Source organism: Carassius gibelio, chromosome A5 (assembly GCF_023724105.1).
Source record: "Carassius gibelio isolate Cgi1373 ecotype wild population from Czech Republic chromosome A5, carGib1.2-hapl.c, whole genome shotgun sequence".
NCBI lineage: Eukaryota > Metazoa > Chordata > Actinopteri > Cypriniformes > Cyprinidae > Carassius > Carassius gibelio.
The window spans coordinates 24,018,776-24,044,889 of NC_068375.1; the positions used below are offsets into that span (position 1 = coordinate 24,018,776).

The 26,114-nt window shown below is 37.1% G+C and overlaps 2 protein-coding genes across 3 annotated transcripts in view; one reads left to right on the forward strand and one right to left on the reverse strand.

Annotated features, from left to right (window-relative positions):
• Positions 1–393: 393 nt before the first annotated feature.
• yipf6 (Yip1 domain family, member 6) lies at positions 394–4,969 on the reverse strand. The gene is made up of 7 exons (XM_052592676.1): positions 4,869–4,969; positions 3,963–4,091; positions 3,447–3,525; positions 3,283–3,325; positions 3,064–3,189; positions 1,986–2,143; positions 394–1,124 (listed from the first exon to the last, which is right to left on the reverse strand). Exons 1-7 carry the CDS (start codon positions 4,899–4,901, stop codon positions 1,003–1,005), a joined length of 690 nt encoding a protein of 229 aa, XP_052448636.1. The 5' UTR covers positions 4,902–4,969; the 3' UTR covers positions 394–1,002.
• Positions 4,970–6,924: 1,955 nt separating this feature from the next.
• ophn1 (oligophrenin 1) overlaps positions 6,925–26,114 on the forward strand; it is a 37,277-nt gene continuing 18,087 nt past the window's right edge. Inside the window, exons 1-19 of one of the 2 annotated variants that reach the window (XR_008178080.1) lie at positions 6,925–7,451; positions 12,467–12,562; positions 12,810–12,871; positions 13,988–14,059; positions 16,040–16,141; positions 16,233–16,343; positions 16,557–16,661; positions 17,371–17,503; positions 18,186–18,286; positions 18,369–18,460; positions 18,749–18,827; positions 18,940–18,973; positions 20,209–20,271; positions 21,162–21,236; positions 21,695–21,779; positions 21,879–21,937; positions 24,352–24,457; positions 25,530–25,689; positions 25,915–26,053. Coding sequence is in view for 1 of the 2 variants with exons in the window: in XM_052592675.1 (XP_052448635.1) it covers positions 7,298–7,451; positions 12,467–12,562; positions 12,810–12,871; positions 13,988–14,059; positions 16,040–16,141; positions 16,233–16,343; positions 16,557–16,661; positions 17,371–17,503; positions 18,186–18,286; positions 18,369–18,460; positions 18,749–18,827; positions 18,940–18,973; positions 20,209–20,271; positions 21,162–21,236; positions 21,695–21,779; positions 21,879–21,937; positions 24,352–24,457; positions 25,530–25,689; positions 25,915–26,053 (1,828 nt within the window). In the remaining variant the exon portion in view is untranslated. The remainder of the gene's footprint in view (positions 7,452–12,466; positions 12,563–12,809; positions 12,872–13,987; positions 14,060–16,039; positions 16,142–16,232; positions 16,344–16,556; positions 16,662–17,370; positions 17,504–18,185; positions 18,287–18,368; positions 18,461–18,748; positions 18,828–18,939; positions 18,974–20,208; positions 20,272–21,161; positions 21,237–21,694; positions 21,780–21,878; positions 21,938–24,351; positions 24,458–25,529; positions 25,690–25,914; positions 26,054–26,114) is intronic. The other variant, XM_052592675.1, reaches the window with a different exon arrangement.

A 26,114-nucleotide genomic window follows, 5' to 3' on the forward strand; every position in this document is an offset into this window, starting at 1 on the left:
TGGATACAGACACACAAAGGTCAGAAGAAAACACTGCAGTCTTCTAACACCTTATGGTTCAGGTGCTGCTATGCATTAGGAGTGAAAATTAAAGTCTTTTTTTAGACTTCCAAGAAAGTCTAATTAGAACTACTATCACATAGAGCGGCAGAGAGAGCGAGAGAGAGCGAGAGAGTGAAAACTCTCTCTCTGTCTGTGTGTGTGTGTGTGTGAGGAAAGATTGTGAATGGGAAGACAGTCTTTGTCCTGTCAGACAGACAACAAGATGCGTGTGAAAATACGGTTTTAGTGACAAACCAAATTAATATAGAGAGAAACAGCACTTCCAATTTAACCTGAAGATACGTTTTTCATTTTCTGTGTGAAAAAAATACAGAGAACATACAGCCTATGTAGTACTTATTAAAGTCCATGTTTATTTTCTTCAGGAATGTACTAACTTCCACCAACATAAAATAAATGTAAGCCCAAACATCATTCAGAACTAAAAAGAAAACACCAAAGACAAGAAACATTTGTGCGCAACAATGTGAGGGGACAAATGTGAATGTGCGGCCTGATGATAGCGGAATAATTCTCCCAACAGAGACAATGCTCAGTCAGACACAAAAACAAATGCATGCACACTCACAGTCACTACACTTGAGCAAACATCCACACACGAGACACACAACACACAGTAATGTTGGGAGCTGCTCAGAAGGGCACTGACATTCCTCACACAACAAAACATTCATCTAATGAAAACATATAGGCTGTTGTTAACTGAAGAATTAGTGTCCTCCATTCCTTTTCTCCCCTCTCATCCAACTGTGAATGAGGGATGAGGGGGTGTGGTATCTATGTAATAATCCCCTTACTGTTACTGTCCCCTTAGTGTCCATCAAAATGCTCCGCCTCATTCTAGGGCAGGCCAATCACCGGCCAGCTCCCTGACAGTCTGCTGGTTTTCTTATCGAAGGGGAGGAATTCATTTTGCAATTGGCATATGGTATATGTGTGCTAAGGAGAAGGCGAAAATGTCAGGATCATCCAGCCAATTACAAAGTAGAACAGGAACACTGGATACACGACCAGGGCTTTCCTATTGGCCGGTTGGCTGTCTGCAAGAAATGCTGTGGAGGCTGTAAATAAAAGACACACATATAGACATGAGCTCAGATCTCACTGAAGCCCCCTCAATACTGTGTGTACAAGAGAGACACAATGAGTGTCATGACAGAAAATCGAGCAATCTGAGCAGTAACTGCAGATTTCCTTTCTCTTTTTTTTTTGTTACTGTTAACTAAAACTAAACCATAACAAAATTACGGTAACTGAAATAAAACAATTATAAATCTGAGATGAAACCTGAAATGCTGCCTTGGCAACTAGCTTAAATAAGTTTAATAAACACTAAAACTAACTATAAATAAATTAAAGTTATATCTATCTATCTATCTATCTATCTATCTATCTATCTATCTCTATATATATATATATTTATACACACCAACACATACATTTATAAACAATAAAAATAGCAAAGGCACATAACACAATTAAACTACAATTAAAAGGAAACTTGAAAATAAAAATGAGAGCTAATTAAATAAATATGAACTAATATATAAATAATACTAAAACAATACTGGTCACGACTAGGCTATTCTTTTATGAATAATGTTATTGCAGTTTTTTAATTATTATTATTATTTTGCAATTTTCAATCGGGTCATTTTCAATGTATAAAAAGTATGTTTTTTTATTTTTTATTATTAAAAACAAAAAAACAATGAATGAGTCTGTAGTGCCTCCTGGTGGTGGCTGCACGAACTTCCTGAGAAGCAAGTCAGCCAATCAGGCTCATCTGGTGCACCAGCAGATAACAAATGGATTCTAAACGTTTTTTCTTATAACATTTATTTAACATTATTTAATTAGAACCGTCTCAGGCCTTTAGTATTCTGGGATTGCTGAAACGGAAAAATGATTTTGATTCTTACCAAACGTTGACCAGCAGAAGGAGGCTGTGACAACTATGAGACGGACAACAAAACTGATGCTGCTTATAGATCCCAGAAGAACGATACGGCAAACTATCATGGCCACAGTCAGAGGAAGAATACAGTATCCCAACACACACAGACTCTGGAAAAATGATCTGTACAGACAAAACGTGAGTAAATTAGTCAATGACATGGTTTCAGTAATGTGCTCAAACTTCGCTGTAATTATTAAGCACTCTTAGTTGTCTAGAAGAAGCTAATGAACAATTGGCAAATTCAGCCAAACTCATGTTACTAAAAAATGAACAAACAAACGTTACTGTGGTAATGAACACTGGGGGAAGAGGGGTTCTCTTTATACAGGTCAAAATCCTGCAGATGTTAAGCAGCACAAGGGTTATTATCTCTTTCTGTAATGTAAAAGTCTCATAAACGAAAGATGATTAAAAAAAAGAAAGAAAGAAAGAAAAGAAAAAAAAAAACTGTAGGATGGAACTTGATTTTTAAAATTATTCAAGACTGCTAATCAGTAAAAATCGTCTGACAATCTGAAATTTATCACAGTTTTTGTGAGACAAGATTTGCATATCAAGCGCCACAGTTTTAAGCATCAGATATCAATATCTTATTTACTTTTTTTTTTAATATTGTATTTCTATGTGTCTAGTGACACCATGTCCTGAAATTCTTAACGTGCTCAAATTTGAAAACGCTGGGCATTAGGGGGTCATTACGGGGTCAAACCTTTTTCTATTGTTCTCAAAATTTAAGACAGATTTAAATGACTATATTATACTTTCAATTATACTTTTAATATGATCCTATATGAACATTTATTAAATAAAGTGATCAAATCTATCTGTTCTGTATCTACTTTCTACTTGATACAACCAAATTGAAGAGTTTTTAAGGAACAGCGGAAACCCAGTTAATGTGCATATTCAGTAACAGACTAAATAAACTGACAACATTGAAAACCAAAAGAACTCAACACTTCCTCCAAAATGAAGATCTGAGGTGCTCTCTTTTATGCAAGCAAAATATTATATAAATGAAAATCTGACTGTTTACTCACATTGTTCCTCCCAGGAGTTTGGAGTTGAGAGTTATGATTACAGAACCGAACCAGATGATGACAAAGACTTCTGCAAACTGTGGCCTGCCATCGTCCCCACTGTCAGCAGAGCCACCCTGCAGCATCCTAGTTCAGACAATATTATAAATATATTATATTTGTTGCAGGCATAGTGACAATAGTTCTTACCGGGACCGATCTGACAGCGTTAATACTCACAAGGCCAGAGTGACACACAGGAGGAGAGGTCCCCATAAGTCCCCTAAAAGAACACATAGGTGCACTTAATTAGACAGCTGCTGAACATTTAGCATCCACATCTTTCATGGAATCTATGATTGATGTGTGAGCAGCAACTGATGAAACGTAAATGTCAGACTCACAGTCTTTGAGTAGTGCAGAACTTTTCTTGGGGTACAACACATGGACAAACTTCTGTCCAACGGCTCTCAGATCTCTCAGCTGAGACCAAACAGAGCAAAGAGACGGTGAGAAACACTGCTTAAACTCAGACAGAACTACTGTTAAATGTGCAATCCAGTGTTATTTCAGTATCATTATATACTATTATATTTATGAATAGTTTATGTTAGCCTTTTTATATTTCCCGTTTTCATTTTAGTTTACTTTAAGTTTTAGTCATGTGATTGTGTGCTTTTGTCATTTTTTTAAAATATTTATTTTATTTTCCTTTTTTAGTGATTTTAGTACTTCCACTTAACCATATTTCAGGTTAAAAAACTCTTCTTCCCACGAAAGAAAATTGTTATGAATAACAACACTGGTGCACTCAGAATCTTTGCCCTCACATCCACACTAAATATTTGAACAAATGTTCATTATGTATTTATTTAGTGCAATATATCAGTCTCTTCCCTGTAACAAATGGTTTCACTCACAATAGTGTCTTTGACAGGCTCATCCAGTGTTGAGAAATCATCGTCAGCGTTCTGGGAGCGGACCGGCACAGATATATCTCCCTCCACTGGTATGTCCTCCGAGATTGAGATGTCAGACAAACCTGCAAACTGTGACATGAAGATGGACTGTGTAAATCATTAATGGCAAATCCAGATACCCAGAACACTTTGCATGCAGTTCACATTCATCTATGCCATTGAAAATGTGGTCCACTGGTGGTCTGTGTGTTGATAGGCTTCTTAAACAAAGCAAATAAATATAATTATGACTAACGAAAAGCACTAACATCGAATTAACTCAATATTAACATTAACATAATGTGTACTAGTGTGTTTGTTTTCTTCATACTAAGAGACAGTTTTACCAACTGAACAGTCAGCTCATTTAGTAAGAAGCAGCAGCAGTCACAAGCATTTCAATTAAACAAGAATAAAACAACAGTCGGTTAAATTACTGGATGATTAAAGTGACAGTGTTACAAGATATAGGTTATATACTGATGATCATCTGAACGTAAAGGGATTGAAAGGAGAGTTCAGGTCGCAGATGATTTTCCACCATCACTATTTACATAGTTTGGTAAGAAGGAGCGATAAAACGCGTACTCCTGTTTACCACAAAAAAAGAAAAGAAAACAGCAAATCTGTTAGTACGGAGATTAGGCCGATGTTTTAAAAACTCGTTTAATGTAGTAAAAGTTGTTTAGAGCTGAGAAACGACCATCTGCGTTTACAGGTATTGAAGAGCTTTACTGACACATTTACATATTCTCCAGCTTCCATTCAGGATCGGTAACCATACAGACAAAAACAAAAACTCCACGAAAAAGCTGACAACGTGTTTTAAAGATGTTTAAGAGTTTAAAAGCATGTTTGGTCCCTTACCATACGCTTGCTTGACTCTTCCACTTCCGCCATCTTCACACGGATACGGGGCGGCACGTCATCGGACGTATGACGTCAAAAACGCCAACGTGCCACTAAGCGGATAAATAATAACAATAATAATAATAAAAAGGATAAATATTAATAATAATAATAATACTCACCAGTTCGTGGCACATTGTTCATAAAAAAGCAAAGAAGACCTGTAATATCTTTCACGAACATACAGTTTTGATTAATTGAACAGTGATTTGTACACTCTGGCATGTTTTTGTAAAATATTGTACATTTTGTTACAAAAAAAGAGGATAATAATAGATAATAATAATAATAATAATTGTAATTTGTATTATTGTTGTTGTTGTTGTTATCATAAACCGAAAATAACTAAACGAAATGTTTGTATCAGTTACTCTGAATAGACTCAGCTTTTGTCATTGTTATATTTTATTAATTTTATTAGAAGTTAAATGAACACGTTGAAGGTTTTACGTATCGTTAACGTACACTATGCCATATGTTTTAGCTGCATATCACAATGAAAAAATGCATTCAACTCTATGAAGAGCGTCAGCCTCATTGTGAGTTTAGGCTTAGTGACACGGATGTTGTCTCTTATTTATTTTATTTAAATTATTAACTATATACTTCAAAGCACTGGCAATTTAAACCTCCCACTTTCACTGTTTAAGCTGCAATGTTTTTGTCTAGATCAGCGCTGACGTGACACTTTAACGGAATGTCACGTTAAAAGTGTTACTTTTCAACGCGCTGCTCAGGTTAAACCAATCATAGTCGTTTATGATTGCTGACTTTCATGATCCCAATTGAACAATTTCATATAATTTCTAGGCGCACGTTTCTATTTGTATTTCAGATACCAATAGTTTCAAATAATAGATTTAAACGGTTATACTAAGTGTATATATTGAGTGCAGTACAACGAAATGCACCCTAATATTTCAATGCAACTCCATTTATTTTTGTTAATCCTCAAGCTCCCCCCAGAGGAAGGAAACGGTACGTCCCATATAAACAATACAATCCAGGACGCTAGTTTTTAATTTGTGACAGCGCCACCTACAGAATTGGTTTACTGAGAACACCCATGTAAGATGGACGACATGACAGCAAAGTGTGCAGTAACTATTTGAAATTTAGGTTTTATTTTATAACGTTAAAACGATGCAAATTTAGATCTGCTAACTATGAATTAATAATTAAGTCCCACGTATTAAGAATTCGTGTGCTAGTTTATTAATGATTTATTAGCGGCCATGATTTAGTTAAACATTCGCCTAATAACTGTATCCAGCCAGCACATTAATTAAACTTATAAAGATGATGTTGATGTGAAATGTGAGATTTGCCTGTAGCTAACTGTATTAACCTGAACACTTGTTTAATGCTCATTGTTTTACCATATTAAGTATAAATATGTTTTCTTAATTAGACACTGACTGCCTGGTTGCATCACAATATTTGTTATATATATAAGTTCTTGAATCATTCTTGAGTCTTATGTCTTGCCTCTATACAACCTATAAAATATATGGCTGTAATTTAGTGACTGCTGATCCCATCTTTATTTCACCTGATAATGAGGTAATTACTTAAACTTAAAGGGGGTTAATAAATATACAGTATATTTAAAGAAAGACGTTTAAGGTATTCCACTTTTGTATAAAGAGTGAAATACATTTTTCATTTATAGTTTAAATGTACATTAATTTGTTTAAAGTTGTTAACTCAAAGCAGGTATTACACATGTTGTAATAAAAAAATCACAACTGGAAAAATAAATAAATGTTCCTGAGATTTATTTATACAATAAATAATAATTGAATAATAATAATTTATTTATTAATACAAACGTTGCTAAGCGGTGCTGAAACTGCAGTCTCCACTATATCATCCAATTCGGTAGATGGCGCTATTACAAGAAATCTAGGGTCCTGGAAACGCGGTCCTAGAAATGCAGTCCTGAAACTGCAGCCCTACGGTTGTGCACGAACACCCTTCTCAACCTCAACTAATGACATTTTGCCGTCCAATGATGTGGGAGTACTCAGTATGTAGCCCTGCCCGCATTTTTCAGTCCCTCCGCTCCCAAAACAAGGAAAAGTATTGAAATACAAATGCTTCCTTTATCAGCACTTTTACATTTTACTTTGCGACTCAAATTGCTCGACTGACTTAAGTTAGCAATACCGAGCACGCACGGAGACAGTCACCACTGGAGCGCTGGATTACAGCTTTTTTGATTATTATTTACAACTGCATCTTATCCATTATGTCAAAAATGTGGAACTTTATCGAAACCTACTAATCGAAATCCACCCGGTCACCTTCGAGTGATCAAAAGGCACGTTTGTCGTGGTTTGCGTACTTTACTTACAACAAAAGGCCGGTTATCTTCATTGAAGAGAATGGGACATCCTCCACTCGAGTTCAGCGACTGTTACTCCGACAGTCCAGATTTCAGAGAGAGATTGAAATGCTACGAAAACGAGTTGGAAAAAACCAACAAGTTCCTAAAGGATGTCATCAAGGACGGGAACAATGTGATCAACGCGATCAAAGGTAAACTGCTCTTCTCTTTGGGAGGTGGATGGAGAGAAGACGAATTAAGACGTGTAATAAAGAAGTGCATAATTGTGTTTTAATGCAAGAAATATATTTAGTTACATTTGTAAGGCTTTCTGCATGAGCTTTCTCTTGTGGGTCCCTGGTTAGTTTTTAAGGAGATTGTGAGAAAGGAGAGGGAGTGATCTGGCAGATGGTGAGCAGCTCTCTGAAGACCCCCCTCTCAGAGATGCTGGCAAGCCCTTTTAGGACACTGTTGATTTATTTATAGCAGGCACCTTTCTTTTTCCAAATTAGTAAATGGAAGTTTAGAGATGGTATGAAAGTGTCAATAAGATTATTAGAAGTGGAGGAGAGCCAGTAGTCATGTGAACTCCGATATATCAACTATCATCCTTTCTCACTATTCTGCTTATCTCATAGAAGTCAACCGAGGCACTTTGCATCCTCGAACTGCAGGAGAGAGAGAGAGATACATACCACATCCGTACATACCACTATAGATGATATGTCTCTCTTCCTCCTTTCTCTTCTGTTGTTTGGCTTATCTCTGAAGTGTTGTGAAGCAGCATAATACAAAATGGAAAGTTTCTAGGACCGCATCCGTTCTCTACCACCACTGTTCCTTGTTAATAAAAGAGGAAATATCACTATAAACAATGCACTTTAAGCAGAAGCTTGTGCTTAATGATGAGCCAAACTCAAAAGAGCTAGCCTGTATTACAGTGATTATAGATATTGATATAATAGTGTTTATAGCTGTAGCTGTAGGTATCCCAGTGCATCGCTCATATCTGGGCCTCATTGTCTTAAGGGTTCAGGGAAATAGGTGGGATTTTTTTTAAAGTGTGATTTTCAGGCCGGTTCATGGACATTAATAGAATATATTAAAATAATACAATCATAAAACTATTATAGCCTTTTTAAATTGTATGTTAAAACCTTTTTGCATCATTCTATAGTTAACACAGTTTGTCTAGTTATGTATGGAGCGATGTAACAGATTAAATAAAATACCCTCTGAATTTTTTTTAAACAAAGTGTATTAAATAAACAAAGAATATTAAATTAATTAATTATTACTTTATTATTATATTAAATAAAGAACGCTGTGTCATTCATTGCCAGGTGATTTCTTGACCTATCGGAGAGTATTAGCTGATCGGTGTTCAGTTTTTCCATCTACATTTCACTGCCTGAGTTTGGACAGAAGATTTGACAGCTGGTCTTGTCAGTGATAATTTGATGATTCAGCATTACTTTATCTCCTATATAGAGCTTCTCAGGCTTCCTTCCCTAATTTCAAGGGAAGTCATAAATGCACAAGTTTTCTAAAAACAGAAATGCTGATAGAGTTTTTTATTTTGCCTGAGGGAGTACCCAAGATACTAATTTAACTAACCATAATCCTTGCTTTATACATCAGAGCGAAGCACTCCAAAAGCAGAATGCTGAGCCATTAAAGGGTTAGTTCACCCAAAAATCAAAATGATTATTAATATCTCACCCTCATGTCGTTCCAAACCCGTGAGACCTCTGTTTATCTTCTAATCACAGTTTAATATTTTAGATTTAGTCTGAGAGCTCTCAGTCCCTCCATTGAAGCTGTGTGAACGGTATACTGTCCATGTCCAGAAAGGTAAGAAAAACATCATCAAAGTAGTCCATGTGACATCAGAGGGTCAGCTAGAATTTGTTGAAGTATTGAAAATACATTTTGGTCCAAAAATAGCAAAAACTACAACTTTATTCAGCAGTGTCTTCTCCGTGTCTGTGTGAGAGAGAGTTCAAAACAAAGCAGTTTGTCATATCCGGTTCGTGAACTAATCATTCGATGTAACCAAATCTTTTTGATGAATCAACGGTTCGCGTCTCCTATACGCATTAATCCATAAATGACTTAAGCTGTTAACTTTTTTAAAGTGGCTGACACTTCCTCTGAGTTCAAACAAACCAATATCCCTTAGTAATTCATTTACTCAAACAGTACACTGACTGAACTGCTGCAAAGAGAGAACTGAAGATGAACAATGAGCCGAGCCAGATAACAAACGAAAGATTGACTCATTCACGAGTCAAGAACCAGTTGCATCGGTTTTCGGATCACCAGTAGTTCTTTCTGACAGTTCGATTCAATAAATCGGTTGAAGAAAACAGTTCACTGGTTCTTTTGCGCTCGACGTAATGGCGTCATAGGCGATGATTGCCCTTGATTCAAGCCTTCGGTTTACCCGCCCTCATAACACTAGCATAGAATCAGTTCAGAATCAATCACCAAAGAATCATTCCGGTTTAGACGCCCTGTGTGTCGGTCTGCTTCACGCTGAATCACACATGCACAGTATCATCAGCTGCTCGGTTCTCGAATCGTCTGACAGAAACGGTTCTTGACTCGAGAACGATTCAGTCTTTTATTCGTTATCTGGCTCGGCTTCATCTTCATCTTCAGTTTTCTCTTCACAGCAGTTCAGTCAGTGTACTGTTTGAGTAAATGAATTACTCCGGGATATTGGTTTATTCTGACTCTGAGGGAGTGTCAGCCACATTAAAAAAGTTAACAGCTTAAGTCATTTGTGGATAAATGCGTTTTGGAGACGCGAACCGTTTAAAACAATTCAGTTCGATTTGGTGAACTGGTTCAAAAAGATACGGTTACATCGAATGATTCGTTAGCGAACCAGATATCACAAACTGCTATGTTTTGAACTCTCTCACAACAGACCCGGAAGAGAAGACAATGATGAATAAAGTCGTAGTTTTTGATATTTTTGGACCAAAATGTATTTTCGATGCTTCATAAATTTGCTCTTGGGTTTCTGCAGTTTCTAAAGTCATATGACCTGACTAAGAGGTTTCGAAATGCTTACTTCCTGCATTCATGTAGTAGTTTTGCACTTTTTGAGGAATATCGCTATGTTAATATGAAACTTAACACAAGATGTTCAGCATTTTCTTTTCTCCAATGATGAGGAACCTCTTTGGTTCAGTTGCTCCTGTTTTGACTAAACAGAGAATATCAACGTAATGACAGATCTCCAGAAGGACGGAGGACGCTTTCATATTAAGCATAAATAAATATGCTTGCCAATACAGAACGTGAACCAATAATAGCCAAATAATAGCTGTCATTTCAAATATATTAATGACCAAATAGTTCCACGCAGCACTTTTTGGCACCTCCCATTCAAACACTATGGGGTTCTGTAATCTGTTTCAGCTACACTAACCGGTTCTTCAGCCAGGTCTGGTTATCTTTCACCAGGATGTGGTTCTTGGCTTCAGCTGTGGTGTAGTAATTTATAACTTGCAGTAAAAACAGTGATTCAAATGCTTTGTCATGCATGCAGTCATGCTTTTCAAAAACACCTGTTACATCATTTGTAGTCTAATATTGCGAGAGTATAATAGCTCTCTTTTAAGATCCGTGTGTGCTTGTCAGAGGGCTGAACAGGGCGGGTTTTAGAGAGTGTAGTCCGTCATGCCAGCTCCTCATGCTTTAGACAAACACACTCTTTGTGTCCTTTTCATCAGAGGGGATGTAATGGTTTAAGCCATCTCCTCTTTTAGCACCGCTCACTTCACAGAGGGTGCAGGGCAGGCCTACAGCACAGAGCTCAGGCCGAGAGTTAGAGAGAGAAAGATGGACGAATGGATCACATTGCTATTGATCAGTAGCATAAGGCTGAAATCAAACAGAGTTTCACTTTTCTGGATGTTTTCAGAATATGTACATGAAGAATATTGGAAGATATGGGAATATTTTATTATATTACAGAATTAATTTTGAGTAAATACTGTGCAGTCGTTAAATGAATGACTGATTTGTTAAGGCCTATATTTCTAAGAATAACGTATCAAAATGTATTTGATTTGTTTGTGATAGTTGACCTCTAAGCTGTCATTTTCCCACAGCTTTACATGCCCATTTCTAGAGTCTTTCTCAAATCTGAGGTGTGAACAAGCAGTGCTAATGGGCTTTCATTTCAAGCCTGGACTAATGATGCTGAAAATCCAGCTTTGCCATCAGTTACATAAATTACATTTTAAAATATATCATAGAACTTTTTTTATTTGAAATTGTAATAATATTTCACAATATTACTGTTTGTACTGTAGTTCTGATCAAATGATTGAAGTGTTGAGCGTAAGCGTAAAGTTATTTAGTATTTAACTCTTCTCTGGAACCACTGAGATCCCACTACTGGTTTGTTTTCATGGTGTTTTGTCCAATGAACTACACTTTTAATCCTTATAGGCTGACATGGGAGAATGTCCCAGCGATTACAACACTGTCAGATCCTCTTGGATGAATGCATCTGTGGCCTGTTTTCCTGTCTCTGTGTGTGTGTGTGTGTGTGTGTGTTTGTGTTCTGGAACTGAACTTGTGTAGAGAGTTTGAGGCATAATTCCATCCTCACTGAGCTCCACAACATCTGATTTCACTTAGCAATGAAGCTGCTTTTATTGTTTCTCAGAGGTTCAGTAATCAATGGCTTCATATGTTAAGTGGCCAACAACCAAGCAATGTGGTGAAAGGTTGTTTGAGTTTGAATTTCCTGGCCATGGTTGTCTTTCTGTTTTAAGTGAACCTGAGAGTTGATATAAAGAGTGTTTTTTAGGGCTGGGCTGAAGCCAGAGACAGTATAAGGCTGAGGAGCAGGACAACTTGAACACAAATGTCCCAGCTTTCAATTAATAAAGCCAACTGCCTTATTAGTAGAGGCGTTGTTTGATTGGTTCCTCTGGAACATGAATGCATATTATCTGGGGAGCATGATTTGAGCTACAATAACAAGATTTAAGATACGTTAATTGGCAAAATTTCAGTTAGTTGCATAGACAATAGTTGCCCTGGTATGTGGACGGACCGGGTGGACTGGCTTTAAACCTGCTAGCATGTGCGGCCCATATGTTCAAACAAACAATGTTTTACTATTGATATTATTCCTGTGCAGCAATTTATTCTGACCAAATAACAAAACCTACAAAAACTATTTTGATGTCATTTGCAGAGTACTCGCTAGGAGTGCAGAAGTTCTCTCAGACCCTTCAGTCGTTCCAGTTCGATTTCATCGGTGACACTCTGACTGACGATGAGATGAACATTGGTGAGTCAACAGCAGCCCTTTAACCTGTTTGGAGTGGTGCTCAGTGTGTCCGTTTCATTTATGTGAAGTATTTGCTGTTTTATTACCATCATTATTTCATTTCTGTACTGCTGAGTTTGTATGTGTAAAGAGTGTGTTGGACTGTGCCTGCATGTTTGTATCAATCTCTGGCAGTAGTTTTTGTACAAGCATGCGCATGTGTTTTAATTGTATGTGTTGCTTATATAACCACGTTTTACCTACACAGCGGAGTCATTTCGAGAGTTTGCTGGTTTGCTGCAGGACGTGGAAGAAGGTCGAATGATGCTGGTTGGTGGAGTATATCTTCTACTGTACCCTTGTAAAACACTGTCAATCATAACCTAAACTCATATAAAAACAGCACCTGAGATTCTCAGATATATCAATCATTAACATTCCTCAAGATTAGCCTTCTTGTGCTGAGTGCCAGTTAAACATGTTTGTGTCCTAACCCTGAAAATTCATTAGAACCCAAGCTTGATTATGCGTCTTATCTGTCCTAACCATGTACAACAGGAAATTCCAGATGCAGATTAGAAAAATGATCTCTTCCTTCCTCTAATGGTCTAGGACACATGCTTAAGTAATCATTTTATGAGAACAATGCCCACTCATAATCAAGTGAAGTGCATGACAGGACTGAAAGAGAAATTTGCTGCTACATACAGTTTGATTTATTCCCAAAAGTTCCACATCTATGAGGGGAAATTCCCAAACAATTGTTCCTTATATAATATAGATCAGGATTAATGAATCCATGGACATGAATGAAGTAAATCAATAATTTTGTGTCCAAAATCTGGATATATATATATATATATATATATATATATATATATATATATATCTTTATATCTTTATTGTCACTTTAATTTAATGTATCCTTTGCTGAATAAAATATTAATTTCTTAACAAACAAATAATGACCCCAAACTTTTAAATGGCAATGAAGAAATCAATATTTTCTACATTATTCCCTCTAGATAAATTTACGATGAACTCTGTGTCACACATCTCATGATGATATGAGTGACGCAGTGGTTTGTGCTGATATGGAAAAACAGCTGAAGCTGAAATTATATTAGCTATGATATAATATATAAACAAATAATTATATATTTATTTATATATTGAAATATAGAAAAATCCAAAATAACTTTTTGGTTGTTAAATTTCTTAATTCATTGGCCAGTGTGACAAAGTTCATTTTGTACCCTGCTATATGCTTTCTACTCCGGGCTCTTAAATTTGTGTCACTCAGACATGTATCTGCTCAATTGTGACAGCACTTGAACTCTGACCTCCATATACTAAACAAAAGCAGGGACAAGACTTTGTTCTACATACTGCAAGAGACTTCTGGATGTAAACAGAGTTGTACTCATCAGTCTTTCTCTCTTGCAGGTCCAGAATGCCTGTGACTTGCTTATCAAACCGTTGGAAAAGTTTAGGAAAGAGCAGATTGGGGTCACAAAAGTGAGTGTTTATTATATACATTTAGACACATTAAGAACACACTCCACATTACCACGTACAGGTGCTTATCAATAAATTAGAATGTTGAGGAAAAGTTCAATTCAGTAATTGTGATGATTTTGGCTCACATTTAACAAAAACCCACCAATTCATCTTAACAAATTAGAATATGGTGACATGCCAATCAGCTAACTGACTCAAAACACCTGCAAAGGTTTCCTGAGCCTTCAGAATGGTTTCTCAGTTTGGTTCACTCGGCTACACAATCATGGGGAAGACTGCTGATCTGACAGTTGTCCAGAAGACAATCATTGACACCCTTCCCAAAGCATGTTAACAGAAAGTTGAGCGGAACAAAAAAGTGTGGAAGAAAAAGATGCACAACCAACCGATAGAACCGCATCCTTATGAGGATTGTCAAGCAAAATCAATTCAAGACTTTGAGTGAACTTCACAAGGAATGGACTGAGGCTGGGGTCAAGGCATCAAGAGCCACCACTCACAGATGTGTCAAGGGATTTGCTGAACCACAGACAACGTCAGAGGCATCTTACCTGGGCTAAGGAGAAGAAGAACTGGACTGTTGCCCAGTGGTCCAAAGTCCTCTTTTCAGATGAGAGCAAGTTTTGTATTTCATTTGGAAACCAAGTTCCTAGAGTCTGGAGGAAGGGTGGAGAAGCTCATAGCCCAAGTTGCTTGAAGTCCATTGTTAAGTTTCGACAGTCTGTGATGATTTGGGTTGCAATGTCATCTGCTGGTGTTGGTCCATTGTGTTCTTTGAAAACCAAAGTCACTGCACCCGTTTATCAAGACATTTTGGAGCACTTCATGCTGATCAGCTTTTTGAAGATGCTGATTTCATTTCCAGCAGGATTTGGCACCTGCCCACACTGCCAAAAGCACCAAAAGTTGTTTAAATGACCATGGTGTTGGTGTGCTTGTCTGGCCAGGTATCTACGGGGTATTGTCAAGAGGAAAATGAGAAACAAGAGACCAAACAATGCAGATGAGCTGAAGGCCACTGTCAAAGAAACCTGGGCTTCCACACCACCTCAGCAGTGCCACAAACTGATCACCTCCTCGCCACGCCGAATTGAGGCAGTAATTAAAGCAAAATAAGCCCCTACCAAGTATTGAGTACATGTACAATAAATGAACATACTTTCCAGAAGGCCAACAACGCACTAAATGTTTTTTATTGGTCTTATGAAGTATTCTAATTTGTTGAGATAGTGAACTGGTGGGTTTTTATTAAATGTTCGCCCAAAATCATCACAATTAAAAGAACCAAAGACTTCAACTACTTCAGTCTGTGTGCATTGAATTTATTTGAAACATGAGTTGAATCACTGAAATAACTGAACTTTTCCTCAATATTCTAATTTATTGAAAAGCATCTGTACTTGTGAGCATAGTCCTCATTTACGTTAAGTCCTACTAACTTCCTCAAAGCAAAGCATTCAACATATCAAAACACACATAGGCTGAGTGATTGAAAGTGCTTTCGTTTGAATGCGATTTAAATTTCAACCATACACACACACACACAACTAGAGTGGAATAATGTGTCAGTAACTGGAGCATCTATGGAAAAACTATTTAGTTTTAGAGAGACCGAGAAAGGATTAAAGAGCTACCATGGTTTTAGAAGGAGAGCAAGACCATTTGTAGGAAAAACGACACATGGAAAGTTTCAGAATTCCAGAGACTATTTACTGGATCAGACTCTTTCCACAGCAGCACACTTCAGTTAACGTTGAAGTATCCATTTCATTTCAGCAGTGTTTCAGTGTGGCTTCTTAAAAATTATTGGTTGTGAGGAACCAGTTATGAGTCTGCAAAAATGGTATAAGAGCAATTTAATTTATAATGTTGTTTTTATTTGATTTATTCATTAGAAATGGGTTTAGCGAACTGGACCACTTCCACTCCAGTTTTCAGTCTTATTTTCTCAGTTTCATTGGTTTGCTAATGTTTCAGGACAGAAGAAAGAAGTTTGAGAAGGAGAGTGAGAAGTATTACTCTCAGTTGGACAAACATATGAACCTGTCCTCAAAGAAAAAAGAAACACAGCTACAAGAGGTACATTTGTAAATACGGTAAATCAAAATGAGAAAAATAATAGTAATGAAAACCCAATAATAATATAATCTTTATTTTTGTGTGTTTCTAGGCTGATGAACTGTTGGATAAGGAGCATCAGGCATTTTATGAGTCGTCTGTTGAATATGTGTACCAGATCCAGCAGGTTCAGGACAGGAAAAAGTTTGATGTTGTGGAGCCTGTGCGTGTGAACTTCCTTTTTCCTTTGGCACACACACACTTGTTTTTATATATGCTTTGTAGTACCAGATGGTTTACTCTGTGTACAAGAAGGTGCATGAAAAAAGAAAAAGAAAAACAATACATGCATTGATTATATTCATGCTGATACAAACAATGAGTTGACCAAAGCATGTTATACTTAAAGGGGTGTGTCCTTGTTTGTGATTGACAGGTATTAGCATTTCTGCACAGCGTCCTAACCCTGAATAATCTCACCGTGGAGATGACACAGGACTTCCTTCCATATAAACAGGAGCTTCAGCTCAGTCTACAGAACGTGAGAGCTTCACCAATCGATAATAAGTCTAACCTTCCATCCATTGAGTCACATGCATTATCAGCAGAATGCAAGTCATTCAATACGCTGCTCTGTTGCTTTGTCCTTCTTTCAGTAACTGTATTCCAGATTACTGCATTCCACGTTTAATAAATGATGAAGCAAATAAACAGTATTCCACCGCTATTTGTTAATATGATTTATACATTAATTAATGCAAGTTTCTGAACTTATTATTTTATATATTTAAACATCCGTTTTAAATTTAGTTAAGTATTTTTTATTCTACTGATTTATAATTAAGTTATATAAACCACCATTCAAACATTTGTGGTCTGTAAGATTTTTTTTAAGTGTGAGTTTCTTATGCTTACCCAAGGTTGCATTTATTTTCATAATAAAAAAATAAAATAAAATAATAATATATATATATATATATATATTTAAATTATATGTGTAATGTGTGTGTGTGTATATATATATATATATATATATATATATATATATATAAACAGTAATATTGTGAAATATTATTTCAATTATAATTATTGTTTTCAATTTCAATAAATTTAAAAAAGTAATTTATAAGGAGCAAAAAACACTAGCATATCCATTGTAATGGCTCCTGATCATACATAGAAATGTAACTGCATGGATGTTTTTTGTTTGTATGTGTGATTGGGTGCCGCTGCTGGTGTTGTTGCTGTAGACCCGGAACCACTTTGAGAGCACAAGAGAGGAGATGGAGGAGCTCATGAAGAGGATGAAGGGGTCGGCACAGATCTGTATTAGACACAGCCAGCAGGCAACTATGGAGGGATACCTTTATGTGCAGGAGAAATGTGAGTGCTCTTTACTTCTGCAGAAATGCATGTGTAGCCTGTTGTCCTTAACACAGGCAATTATTTCATCTCAACTGACAGCGTGCATAAGTGTGCAGGAAACACAAACACAGTATTATAAAAGCTTAGTAGGTAAGTGGTATCCTTGGTATCCTTTCATGATTGTCGACCATTTTTATGAAATATGAGACCATTCAGAATGATTGTGGTAATCAACAGCCTGACACAGATGAAGTCCATTGACCTTCAGTTTAAAATAACCCTGAGTGTTACTTTAAAAGTCCAACCACTGGGAAATATTTCTTTGTGAAATATTCAAATTATATAATATTAATTTAAAATGACGCTTAACTGTGTAATTAATTGTTGTCACTGGTTTTCTGGTAGCTGTGCTTGATTCATGTCTTTGTGGTCCAACTCTACAATCTCTATCCTTTCATATGATAAAATAAACCACATCAATATTTTACGACCATTTATTTGGCAAGTAACTAATAAGTGAGATAATTTACAGTTAGATAGTCTTTCTAGCAGAATAAACCCCAGAAAAGGTTTGTACGAGACCCCTCCATTTCCCCTCTGGGGTCCGTCACCCTATCAGGATTAATCTTTGCGGTACTGACTCGCTGACCCTATCTATAATACAATGATATGTATGTAATCAATCTTTTTGTGTCTCCAGGGGCTCTTGGTGTAACCTGGATTAAGCATTACTGTAAATACTTTAAGGACAACAAGCTGTTCATCATGATGCCAGTGGAACAAAAGACAGGAACCAAACAGGTGCAGGATTATTACAGATGCGATCATTACTTTGTGAAGTCTCAGCCCTTTTCTCTTACATTTGTCTCTTTGTTTCTCTTAGACCACAGCTCACCTCACGCTGAAGTCCTGCATACGCCGTAAAACAGACTCCACTGATAAACGCTTCTGTTTTGACATCGAGACAAGTGAAAGGTGAGGCTCCTGTCTGTTATATTCACTCGTTCTCAAGTCTGTTTGCTCACTCTACCAAGTGCACCTATAACAAAGGTTTTAGCAGGACCAGAGGAGGGCCAGTAAACTGGAAAGTTCCTATTTTTATCGAATCAATTACAAGAATTCTACCATTAAAACAAATTGTGAAGTTGCTCTCCAGTGTGTAGGCAATTGTTTGATACTGCGTATGTTTCACACAACAACAACAAGAGGCTGAATTGATTTTGTTGCCGTGTGTCTTACGTTTTTCGTGTTGTGTCTTCATAGGTGCGGCCCTGTCCTGCTCCAGGCTATTTCTGAAGTCAACAGGAAGCAGTGGATAGAAGCCATGGATGGCAAAGAACCGGTGAGTTCCGCATTATTTCTCCTCAGGCTTCATTAAGAGCCCACACTACTGTCAGTCTGTGTGTGTGTGTGTGTGTGATCATGTTTCTGATCCTTCCTGGTTTCTGTTCCAGATTTATCATTCTCCGATTCAAAAGCAGGCAGAGAGTAAGTGTAACTTCACTTCATCATGGCAATAGTGTATTAGTACAGGTGCTTATTTGTAGCAGAAAACCACTGAAATTTATTCCCTACTTAATTGTAAAGAATAATTAGACCTGCCCAATCCTTCAGGTACACACTTTCCAGAAATCCTCCCTTTACATGTCAAATGTTTCACAGGAAAAAAGCATGTTTTGCATTTTAAAGAAACTAGGAATGTAAAAGATACTCTATGGTTTAAAGGTCAGTGAGAAAAATGTATCAGTTTTTGCAAAAATACTAAGCGTAACAATTGTTTTCAGCATTGATAATAATGCTCAGTTGCTTGGGCATCAAATCAGCATATTCGAATGTTTTCTAAACTGGAGTAATGATGCTGAGTGAGAAGTATTCTCAAAGACTCCTCTCTGTTCACTACTCTCCCATCTGAAAGACGTCTTCACTGTCGCACCTTCTTTCCCTCAGCTATCAGCCTACTGAACTCTAAATTTAGACGCCGAACACTACATCCTAGATGAACCACCTAATGTGTAAAAGAAATAGCTCCTGTCTTTTTTTTTTTTGCAACACTTACAGTGTTTCTTATTATGCCTCCTGATATTTTGCACATTCCCCTTGCACATTTCTACCTCCTAATGTCATTTGCACTGCTATTTTCACTGGCCATACAGAAAAATACACTATTAAAAGATCACTATGTATAATGCACCTTCTGTGTTATACTTGTTCACTTGCACCCTGTTATAATTTCAGTTATTTTCAGGTTAGGTGGTCTCCGTTTCTCTACCTCCTCTCATTACTTGCACTCTGTACAATAATGTGTATGTATATATAAATATACATTGCTATTTGTACTTCTGGTTAGATGCTTACTGCATTTCATTGGCTCTGTACTTGTACTCTGCACAATGACAATAATGTTGAATCCAATCTAATCTAAAAACAAGAAAATCTCACCGACACTGAACTTTTGAATGGTACTAGTATAGGTGGGATATCTCGGGACCTTTTTCAGTGATGTATGTTACTTATAAAGAGAAAAGCTGCAGAACACAGGAAACTCCCAAAGTAGACAGAGAGAACGCTGCTTAATAGATTCTGATACTTGCAAGGCTGTGCAATACCATATATAATTATACCATAAACAGTGTACAGTGACCTATTGAGAAATGCATACAGGGATGATGAAGTGGTGTTCATTTGGTGTTGATTTATTTATTTTATTTTTATTTTTTTCTCAGTGGACCTAAATGACATCGGCTTCAAGTTTGTCAGAAAATGCATCAACTTTGTGGAAACAAAAGGTACCATCACACATTATTATTATTACACATATTCATATAACAAGATTGTCACCACACTCTCTGCGGTGTTGATGGCCACCATATGCTTTAATCAGTGAAGAGACAACACGATGGCACTGTTTATCGGATTCATGTCTCAGGTGCAGCCAGCAGAGGGCAGCAGCACACCATGTGTGTTCACACCTGCGGCTACAGCGATGTGAGCCAACTGTAGATAGAAAACATTCTTTTCCAGAATGTTTATACTTCAGAACTGTGGCTAGATAACCAGAAACACACACACGCACTGAAACATACAGATTTTTGTCAATAATATATCATATAAATTAAAACAAAAAAACAAGTGATATAAATTGATAGCATACGTACTGTGTGTATGCCCCCCCTCACATTTTCTCCACATGGCAAATCATTTGAAACCTGGCTGTAGCATTTCCATGGCTATTATAGTACGGTATTAAAATCGTGAAGAGGCCGTTATGCCCATTGGTATGCATGATTACACCATTGCGTTGACTGCGGGAGCACTGAGCACTAACAGCTCTGTTAGAAGCGATGATGTAGTGTTCACCAGTCTCTGAGTGTGCCGTTCCTCCGATTTCCCAGACCTTTAAGACCAAGCCTATTGTCAGGCACAACATGGTGTATGTTAACAATCAGTAAACTCTGGCAAGCTATTGTTTGGGGTTGCTGCACGTCTAATAACGGTTGAGCGTGAACCCGAAAGTGGGCCAGTTCCACCACTCAATTTCCAGTAGAGCTGTACTTTTCCACTGTGGACACTCCCCCCTTTCTTTCCCCTTCATGGCAGGTTCTCCAGTTTTCTCAGTCTATGAATCATGCTTTCTGTCTTTTTTCAGTTTCTCTCTTCTTCTGTTTCTTTCTGGTAGGGCTCACTCAGGAAGGAGTCTACAGGACTGTGGGCAGCAACATTCAAGTACAGAAACTTCTGAATGCCTTCTTTGGTGAGGAAATGACCAAAAGAACATCTGCTTTACAGTGTGTTTTGTGTGTGTAAATGTGTGTACGAGAGGAAGACATTCAAACGTGCTCTCACACAAACATGCACTCATTGTGTCTCTAAAACTTGTAAACTAGATTTATACACACACTTTTACAACCAGATATACAAACATGCTTTATTTCTTGTTAAGGAGCTTAAAAGGTTTTATGTGGACGATAAATTTATCGTCTCATAATTCTGAGTCCAGCTTATTGCGGCGTGTTTAATATCTGCAGTGAGCTTTGTGAACTTCCTGAGTTTTTTTACACTGAGGAAACCCAAGCAGAGATATACGTCCATGAGAGCGTCCTTGAGCTGTTACAAAATCCCTGACACATATTCAACAACAGAAACAACTATCTGAGGAAGGCCATTTCTCTCCCTCTCTCTCTGTCTTCATCTGTCCTCCTCTCTCTGTAGACCCACAGTGTCCAGCGGATGTAGATTTCAATTCCCCAGACATGGACATTAAGACCATCACTAGTGCTTTGAAATTCTATCTACGGTAAGCTAAGCACACATGGTTTTATTATGTTCAAAACTTACTTCTTTTTTTTTTTTTTTTTTTTTTTTTAAGTGTACTGTACATTTATATGCTTTCCAGGAGTTTGAGTGAACCGCTGATGACCTACAGCCTGCACGGAGAACTGATCTTAGCAGCAAGTATGACAGCAAACACACACAGACAAACACTTTTCCATCTCTTATGCGGGTCAGTCTTGTTCAACTCAAGCATAGCTCTGAAAGAGGGGAAAAACACAAGTCCAAGTTCACTGTTTGCTCTTTCAATACTACACAATACTATATCCCACATCAGTGATCCTCAACCACAGATAGATATGTACCACAGTGAGTAACTAAACAGGTTCCAGGGAGTCCTTTTGATTATGCTTCGTTATCCCTACACAACAAAAGACTGCGGGTTTGATACATTTGAATGACACTACCATTCTTTATGGTCCGTAATCTATAATGAATACCTTTATTCAGAGAGGATCCATTAAACTCAAAACGGACAGTATAGACATTTATTTTGTTACAAAAGATTTCTACTTTAAATAATTGCTGTTCTTTTGAACTTTCTATTCTTCAAAGCATCCTTGGAAAAATGTATCATGGTACTCTTTTTTTTGGTTTCTGCAAAAAAATCTTAGTAGCACAAATGTTTTCAACATTGAAAATAATAAGAAAATCAAGGGAATAAATTACATTTTAAAATATATTTATGTATTTATATATAAAGTTACATTTTAAATGAATTGTGAGCCAAAAGCAAGATATTGCAGTTTTGACGGGTACCCTATTGTTTCTATTTTACAATGAATAAACTGATGAATACATTTAGCCTGGGTAAATTGCATCTTATTTATGCATTCAGACTTGAGTTCTCTGAAAAGCCCTGTCACAGCATCTGAGTGCCCATTGAGTGTCTGTGCTCACGCTGCTGTAGACAAGCATGCAGCTGGCCGAGTAAAGGGCATTTTCAAGACTTGACATTTACACGGGCATTTAATAAAAGCATCATTAAAAGAAAAATAACCTCTTTCAGTGGTCTCATGTTGACAGATTAATCTTTTGTAATGTTTGACATGTGATGTCATTATCCAAACTGACCTGCACTGCCTTTATAGTTCTGCCTTTGCAAAGTCTTTTCAAATATTAAGTCACTCAAGGACGTGTAATTTTACAAAGGCGATAGGTATTATTATCTCTAAAACTCCTTAATCTTGGTCATATGCACAGCTTCAAGTGACTTCTTTAACATGTTGGCAAAACGAATACGATAGAAGAGGGCTGTGTTCAATAAATAGATACATTTAATTACTAATAATATTCACAATTACAAATTCTGAAAAAAGTATATAGTCCATTTAGCATTATTTTAGGCTGTGTATGGTTGCCAGCAATGTAGCATATTAATGCACTTTAGAATGCAACTAATCTGATCAGAAATTAAGAGACAAAAGCTTCCATTTTGAGGCGTTGTGTCTGCATGAGTTGAGTGTGTCTGCATGAGTTGAGTGTGTGTCCAGCTTTGAGTGTTTTCAATGAATTGTGTGGAGAGTGCTGTATTGTAATCCTCCCCATAGTAAGATTAAAAGCCATTAAAGCAGCTTTGACTATTATAGCTTGTCTGCTTGCTTGCACTCAGATTACACACAACTAAACAAACTCAGTGGGGCAGAGGAAAGGGCTACACCTGCCGAGGGATTAACAGCTCGTGCTGAACACTGCTGAGAGAGGCACTGACGCAGGTTCACACGCACTTAATCTCTCTCTCTCTCTTTAATATCTGCGTTACACTGCATTAATAACTGCCTTAGTTTATATACCAATTGCCCAAGCCTCTCTTATTGGCTCTAAAAATACATTTTGGAATTTGCAGCGGACGGTTAGGACGAGGTGCATAAGAAAATAGTTCAACACTCAGAAGATTCCAGGACGTAAACATGACAAATGTAATAAGATAAGCGGTAAATCCGATAAGAGGTTAATACGGCCCTAGGCTCGCTTTAATGTGCTTTACTCACTTGACCCAAGTGACTTCTCAGTCTGGCGAGTTGTAGAGTTTCTCTAAATTGTTATTCTTCTTTTAATTTTAAAGGGTTTTGTCCGACTCTTCCAAAGATGCTAGAGCATCTCTTAAAAACACATTTCATAAGTACACGTTTCTGCTCCACTCTTTATAAAGTAGCTTTGTTACGCTTCGCCACAGGCTGTATTTTTAGGTAAAACTGTGTTTATCCCGTAGTTCAAGATAAATGTGTCTGTACTGATCCTTTCAGGATTTTACAAGTTATCTTTGGACGAGTTGAAAGACATTCGGCAAACTGCCGTGAGATGTCTGCAGCACGAACAGAAACGAACACCTCTTCTGGAAACCACTAGCTTGCTAACACAATCAAACAGCTCTATTAGCTTTAACAGCTCTATTAGTCTTACTGTAGACAGAAGTGAACTGCCATGCACTGTCTGCTTTATTCTGGCTTTACAATGCATTCTTTAAAGTGTTTTCCTTGTAATGGGAGTAATGGCAGTTAGATGTGTGTGTGACTTTTCCTGCATTTTTTCCCCAGAGTCGGAGAATCTGGATTATCGGTTAGGGGCGGTTCACTCACTTGTTTACAAACTCCCAGAGCGAAACAGAGAGATGCTGGAACTACTAATCAAACACCTGTTCAGGTAACACACACACACACACACACACACATTACACATTACACATGCAGGCATGCGTGAACAGAGGTGATAATGCTGAAACATACACGCACACACACACACACACACACACACAGACTGTGGTTTTTCTAAATGCTACCCAGTCGCTTGGGTGTGTACCTTTATAATTGTATATTCAAACCTGAAAATGAATTACCTGATCTATAGCTCCTTGTCTCATTTTGTTTGTGTGTGTGTTTGTGTGTGTGTAAAATGAAGTATAATCACATAAGTAGCTTGAAATTTATGCTAATTACGGTAGAAAATTAGGATGATATTAATAATGTGTTGGTAAGGTTTTTGAAAATTTTAAGGCTACATTAATTTTATCAAGTGTACAGTGAAAACAGTAATATTGTGGAATATTATTGTTGTGTGAGTTAAAGTAATTTATTCCTGTGATGACAAAGCTGAAATTTTAGCAGGCATTTCTCCAGTCATCAGGGCCACATGATCTTTAGAATTTGCTGATTTAGTGAAAGAACTATTCCCAAGATCAATGTTGAAAACATTAGCTTAATATTAATGTTTAGCAAAGCAAATACTTATTGCTTAATATTTTTGTGAAATTGAAAGTTTGACAGAACATTATTTCTTTGAAATCATTTGTAATATTATCTTTACTATATCTTTTGATCATTTTAATGCATCCTTGCTGAATGAAAGTATTATTTTATTTTAGAATCATATGTTTTAGCAAGCATGTGCCAGAACATGAAATCATCTATATGAAATCAAATACATCTATATGAAATCCTCAATACATCAGAGTAAACTAAACATTACATTTTAGAAGGCATAAACACATTTATATGATTAACGAATGTACAATTCAGTGACAATGCCACACTGGCCCAATAAAGACTTCCCAAACCTTTCTCACCCTGACCATGGGCAAGTGGGCTTATTATAATGAGCCATGCTTTAAAATAATTAGCAGACTAGCAGTTGTATCCAAAGTCATACAGCACTTACAAGGATAATCCCTGCATCCAATCTCAATTCTCAGTACATTGTCTCTGTATTTTTTTTTTAGTGTTTGCAGCCACAGCAGTGAAAATCTGATGACCATTTCAAATATGGGTGTAATATTTGGCCCCACTCTCATGAGAGCAAAGGAGGAAACTGTAGCGGCCATGCTAGATATTAAGTTCCAGAACATCGTCATGGAGATCCTCATTGAGGGCTACAGCAAGGTCAGACATGCCCCTTTCCAAACAAACAGGGGGACAGTTTATCTCTGTATCTGTTTTTATTCAAGCGAAACATTTAGACAGAAAACGGGTATTTGTGCTCTAAAATATTTCGTAATCAAACCAAAAATGCTGTGATGCATTTTCAGTGGCCTTAACAGTGACATAGACTGATGATGTCTTCTTTTAGGTTGTTTTTGTAATTACTGCTGTCTCTGACGCTCACAGATCTTTAAGGGTCCTCCTGAAGAAACCATACTGCCTCCTGTTCCTCCTCCAAGGGTGACGCCACGGAGACGGCAGCCAATCACAATCTCAAAACGCCCACCCCGTCTCTACCCGGGCCTTCAGCCTCCAGTTTTTGAGCGTAAATAGCCTTCAGAATGATAGCCATCATCTTCATCATTGTCATCATCATCAATATCTCA

Excerpts from the sequence above, each read along its gene's own strand:
- yipf6 (XM_052592676.1), bottom strand. The coding sequence starts at position 4,901 with ATGGCGGAAGTGGAAGAGTCAAGCAAGCGTATG. Across the intron at positions 2,144-3,063 it reads AAACTCCTGGGAGGAACAAT|ATCATTTTTCCAGAGTCTGT; the intron begins GTGAGTAAACAG and ends TTGTCTGTACAG. Across the intron at positions 1,125-1,985 it reads CTTCTGCTGGTCAACGTTTG|CCTCCACAGCATTTCTTGCA; the intron begins GTAAGAATCAAA and ends TTTTATTTACAG.